Source organism: Amborella trichopoda, chromosome 9 (assembly GCF_054954075.1).
Source record: "Amborella trichopoda isolate Santa Cruz 75 chromosome 9, AtrichopodaSantaCruz75HAP2 v2.0, whole genome shotgun sequence".
Classification (NCBI taxonomy): Eukaryota; Viridiplantae; Streptophyta; class Magnoliopsida; order Amborellales; family Amborellaceae; genus Amborella; species Amborella trichopoda.
In genome coordinates this window covers 16,128,196-16,133,668 of record NC_142344.1, presented here as the reverse complement: position 1 = coordinate 16,133,668, position 5,473 = coordinate 16,128,196, and the positions used below count along the sequence as shown (strand labels likewise).

At 33.8% G+C, this 5,473-nt stretch overlaps 1 protein-coding gene across 2 annotated transcripts; it reads right to left on the bottom strand.

The window, feature by feature from the left end:
• Positions 1-432: 432 nt before the first annotated feature.
• Positions 433-5,234, bottom strand: LOC18424493 (PTI1-like tyrosine-protein kinase At3g15890). 2 transcript variants are annotated; one of them, XM_088848473.1, is made up of 5 exons: positions 4,926-5,234; positions 2,123-2,267; positions 1,835-1,979; positions 1,469-1,731; positions 433-1,187 (listed from the first exon to the last, which is right to left on the bottom strand). In XM_088848473.1, the coding sequence occupies exons 2-5, from the start codon at positions 2,173-2,175 to the stop codon at positions 575-577; spliced, it is 1,074 nt and encodes a 357-aa protein (XP_088704599.1). In that variant the 5' UTR covers positions 2,176-2,267; positions 4,926-5,234; the 3' UTR covers positions 433-574. The 2 variants fall into 2 exon arrangements, with proteins under 2 accessions (XP_088704599.1, XP_006829142.1); XM_006829079.3 differs by lacking the exon at positions 2,123-2,267.
• Positions 5,235-5,473: the final 239 nt, after the last annotated feature.

Genomic DNA, 5,473 nt, shown 5'->3' with positions numbered 1-5,473 from the left:
TTAAATTTAGGAAAAGTATACAATGAGACTATTTATCTTTGGTATAAGATGGTCACAATTAATCTTGATTATCGTATGTGACATTGGGTGGTTGCATTTAGTCAATTGACCAAGCTCAAAGTTCAAAAGAAATTCTCTCGAACTTTATGACACATCCAAGCTATCAAATTTCACATCATATGGTTATAAGTAATTGTGACCTCCTTGTACAAAAGATAAATGGTCTCATTGTATGCAATCCCTTATATATATATATATATATATCATTTTAATTGCATGGATGTTCCCATGGCGCTTCCAATTCACCACTCATGCTACACTCTAGGAAGCAATCAGGCAAAAACATTAGCTTTGAGATGTCATCCATATAGATCAATACATGTATTTCAAAATTTTCAGTACCTTTATTTCACTGGTTTTGAAATGTTATGATGAATGGACAGTGCCACTTTATCAATATTTATCACGCCCTGTTTTTTAATGGAAGGAATCGAAAGTTTACATTTTGTTTGGATCTAAAGCATGATACAAACTTTATCCAACAAATACAAGTCCTCTGTAGTCTAATTTCACTTCATCTTATTCTTGTTTTCACTTCAGTTCTTCTTACTACATTTTCTTCATAATAGTAGCTATCATCATCAGTAATTGTAGAATTGCTAAGCTCCATTATTTTTATCTCCTTCTTCATCTTCTCCCCACCACCCTTCAATGTATCAACTATTTCAATCATTGTAGGCCTTAGTTCTGGAGTGCTTTCTATGCATCTCATGGCTACCTCAATAGCAACCTTTAACTGAGCCCTGTCAAAACTGCTCCTTAACCTCGGATCGATAATTTGATGGAGATCTCCTTTCTCATAGAATGGAGTTGCCCATTGGCCAATATCCCTTTTAATACCACCGGGCAACTTCTCGATCGGCTTGCGCCCACTGATTATCTCTAACAGTAGGATCCCGAAGCTATAAACGTCACAACTCTCTGAGACTTTCCCCAACATTGCATATTCAGGTGCCAGATAGCCTAATGTGCCCTTCACCCTTGTAGTTAGATGGCTTACACCTTCTGGAATCAACTTTGCAAAACCGAAATCTGCAACTTTTGGTTGAAAATCAGAATCTAACAACACATTGCTTGCCTTAATGTCTCTGTGTATTATGTGGGGGTTCGCCTCATGGTGCAAGTACCTGAATACAAAGTTTCAAAAGGCAGCTTGTGAGAATCAACAACAGATTTAGTTGGTTTTACTTGATAAATTATACAAATTTGCTGTAGTTATAGCGTCCACAACATTACGATGACGAACACATATGCGAATTTTAGTTTTGAATTGTTGGGCAAACCAAGATTTGGTCAAGGCTGAATCCTTTCTAGAGATCCAAACTTAATCGATCTACAATAGGGCATATCGACATCAATAACATTGATGACTGAGTTGTGTATGAATGAAATATGATCAGTGACATACGCTAGTCCTTCTGCAGATCCAATTGCGATGTTCATCCTACGAGGCCAATCCAACAATGCCTCTGCACCTTTGGGGCCATGGAGATGAGTGATCAAGCTATGATTAGGCATGTAATCATAGACTATAAGCCTTTCTTCTCCACCTGCATAAAACCCTAGTAGACCCAACAAATTCTTATGTCGAACCCTCCCTAGTATCTCTACTTCCACAGCAAATTCCATTTCAGCTTTTGCTGTCATAGATTTGAGACGTTTTACCGCTATCTGCATAATCCAATCTCGTGTAAGTTCTAACAATTGATAGCTAACATGTAGGAATTGAAATATTGAATAACAAAGAAGTTTCTTGAAGATTAATCGTGATTACCTCTGATCCATCACTAGTTCGACCCCAATAGACGCTCCCAAAGCCTCCCTCTCCAAGCTTGTTATCATTATGGAAGTTGTTTGTCGCCTGAAGGAGCTGTTTAAGTGTGAAAAACTCCCATGGATAATCTTTGTTCATTTCTGATCTGAAAGGAGCAACAAAACCCTCACAAGCGTGAATCTTCTCTCTCACTCTCTACCATATCTCTATGTATGTGTGTGCACATGCATAATATGTATGTTGAAGCATGATTTATCCATGAAAGCTCATTTAAGGAGTCATATTTGCCTTTCTGATGTTTTATTGGAAATACAACGCAGGCATCTTGAGAGGATTTCCATGTGTTAACAGAGAAAGCAAATCTCTTATATCTGATGCTACAGATGTTAGCTTTGGAGTCCTGTGAAGTTTTTCTTTCACGATAGATGGCTTTCTGCACAATGAAAGATAATAAAAAAAAAAAAAAAATGTGAGCTCTTCACTAAAAAAGTAAAAAATTTAAGAGATTTAAGTACATATTTTAAAACTTTTAGGTAAAATATGCAATGCTCAACTTATATGTGAAAATTACAAAGAAGGTCAGTCAAACATCTTTTTTTTTTTCAAAATTACCCCTCATTCAACCAGATTTTTTATATTTTTAATTCTTTTTAAATTTGTTTTGTTAGTAGTGCAATGCCTTAGAGTATGGGGCACTTTCCTACTAAATGAAAAACTAAAAAAAGAAATTAAAATTCGGGTTGACCGAGGAGCAATTTTGAAAAAATAAAAAAAAGTTGATTGACTGATCTTCCTTGTAATTTCTGCCTATAAACAGAGCATTTATATTTTACCTAAAATTTTAAGGTCTGTATATAAATCACTTTAAATTGTTATATTTAAAATTTTTGCAATGCAATCAGTTGCCTGTTCAAGTAGTAAGTACTATTCATAATACTTTAATGTTACAATGACTTTAAGCTCTTACTGATGCCGAGCTAAAATATAAGAAACTAATTTAAGAATCGTGAATTTTTTTGCACAACTTAAGCAATGTACCTCTTAACATTGCTTAAGTAGTTTTAATGTTGAAAAACTCTTTGATTGATCATCTCGACATCGAGATGTATGACTACAAAAAATAAAAAGATTTTAAGTCTCAGAAATAATACGCTTTACAACATATTATCTACACCGTCCGTTTTCAAGATTTTCATATGTTAATAGATCTACTTGATTTTAACCATTTTTTAAATTTAAAATTTTCTAATTATATATACAAATAGATTTTGAGATAATCCTAAGAACATTTTACATCAAAATTATATACATGATAACATTTGAAGGTACACCTTACCTCTATACCTACGAATGCATCTGTATGCTTGCACCTATAATAGAATGGAAAAGTAGTTCATGCATTGGGGGATGCATTCCTACATTTTTGTCCCCTAAGGCATAAGCCATCCATCCAAAGATGGATGTAAGTGACAGTCCTTCAGAAAAAAAAAAAAAAAAAAAAAAAAAAAATCAAAGGCTCAAGTATTTCCTTCCAAAAAATACCATTTTATTTATTTTGTTTTTGTGTATTAGTAAATAATCTTTATGTTAGGAATTATACATTCTTTGAGAATCGGCTGTCAAATTTTATTTTAAAAATAAATTATTGTCGCATTTCTACACTTAAGTCTAGGGACTCATAGAAACTACGTCCTGATATAATTTTTTACATACCCCAATAGTTATAGGATGTGGTTTGTATAAAAATAAAGTAGGGTGCACGTTCAAATAGTGTGTCGAATTATGTTGTTTTGATAACATAAATCTTTATGATGGCCTAAGAATTTACTTTTATTTCTAATTATAAAATTAAAAATTTAAAAAAATAGTGCGATCAAACTGATCCATGAGCACTTAAAAATCTAATATATTGATAGTCTAGATAATACATTACAAGATGCACTATTTCTAATACTTGAAATTTATTTTTTTCATGTTCATCGAGATGATCGAATTGAGGGATTTCCAGCATCAAAACAATATTTTCTTATGAATTTTTGACGTGCGCCTTAATTTGATTGATTAGGGTCTCACCTTTAAGTAAACTTTTTCCTTTAAATTTTGGGAAAGGTATATAGAGAGACCATTAACCATTTATTTTTAGGATAATGAGGTTATAATCACGATTTCAAATTGAGTAGTTGTAAGAGTGTCATTGACTAGACTCAAAGTTAAAAATATATTCTTGAACTTCATAACACATCTAAGCCATTCAATTTCACATATAACAGCTATAAATAATTGTAACATCCACAAAACTAAATTGTCTCGTAGCATACAAATCCCTTACTTTTCGATGTACACAATTTCAATTAATGCAATTGTCCCATCCTTACAGCATTCTCTCTCTACATAAGTTTTTGTTTTTTTTTTTTTTTTTGTAGTTCAGCAATAGTATTTGAACATACGGATTGTCCTTTTATAATCATCAACGCCCGATTCATAAAATTTACGCCTTGGACTCAAGAATATGAGAGTTCTAGAGAGAGAGAGAAACTGAGAGTTCTAGAGAAAGAGAGAGGTGAGACAAGTGCCAGGCAAAGCAATTCAGTAAGCTTGAAACATAATTGTTCATCACTTAGTGCATCTGATAATGAAACACAGGCAAAGAAAACTAGAAGGGCGCGGTTTGTATGGAGCCGAGGCTCTAAATAATCAAAGTAAAGCGAACCTTCAAATAATAACGAGAAATGTAGTTTCAATACTGGAAATCTCTGTGATAGCCTTAAAATATATTTTTATATTTAATTATAAAATTTAAAGCTTAAAAAATAGTGTACATCAAGCAGATCTATGAAAACTTAAAAATTGACTGTCCAAAAATACATTATAAGATAAACTATTTTCAAAACTTGAAGTCTATTTTTTTTTTTCATGTCCATGCATCTTGATGTCGAGATGATCAATTTAAGGATATATGGGCATCAAAACAACCTCTTCTAGTGAAATTTTTGAAGTTGACTCTAATTTCATGTTTAGAGACTAACTCTATATAAATTTTTTTCCAAAATAGAAAATAAAACGAGAAGCAAAGAAAAATAGAATCACTGACCTCAAAACCAAGAGGGCTTAAAACTTGTGCTCTTTTCGGCACTCATCTTCTCTCCATAGGTTGATGTCTCATCTTCTCTCCGGAGGTTGATGTCTGGTCTTAGAGGAGGAGGGAAGTCTTAGGAGATGATAATGGGAAAGAGAGAGATCCATGGAAGTTAATCACAATTAAGCATTTATTTTTATTATTATCAAGTGGGTCTTACACCTGAGATATCAAATAGTTTTTAGTGAAACATGAGGAATCGGAGTTTTCAAAGCAAGGTGAGAAGAGAAATGGGTTTGAGCAAGTCAAGACAGAGAAAGACAAGAAGAAAGGGACAAGGAAAGGGGGCTAAGGTCCGAACACACTACCAACTCCTAAGCTGCCAATACTCTTTCCTGGGCTTTCTCGCTGGCTCCCTAGTGCCTTGTCCTTTTTCACTTTGGTGGCAATGGGCCGGGTGACCCTGTCCTGGCTTTGAAAAACTAGGGCCTGGGCCACCAGGCCAAGACAGGCCAGATTCTTCTCTCTCATTTTTGCATTGTTTTTTAGTTTTACCTAATCAG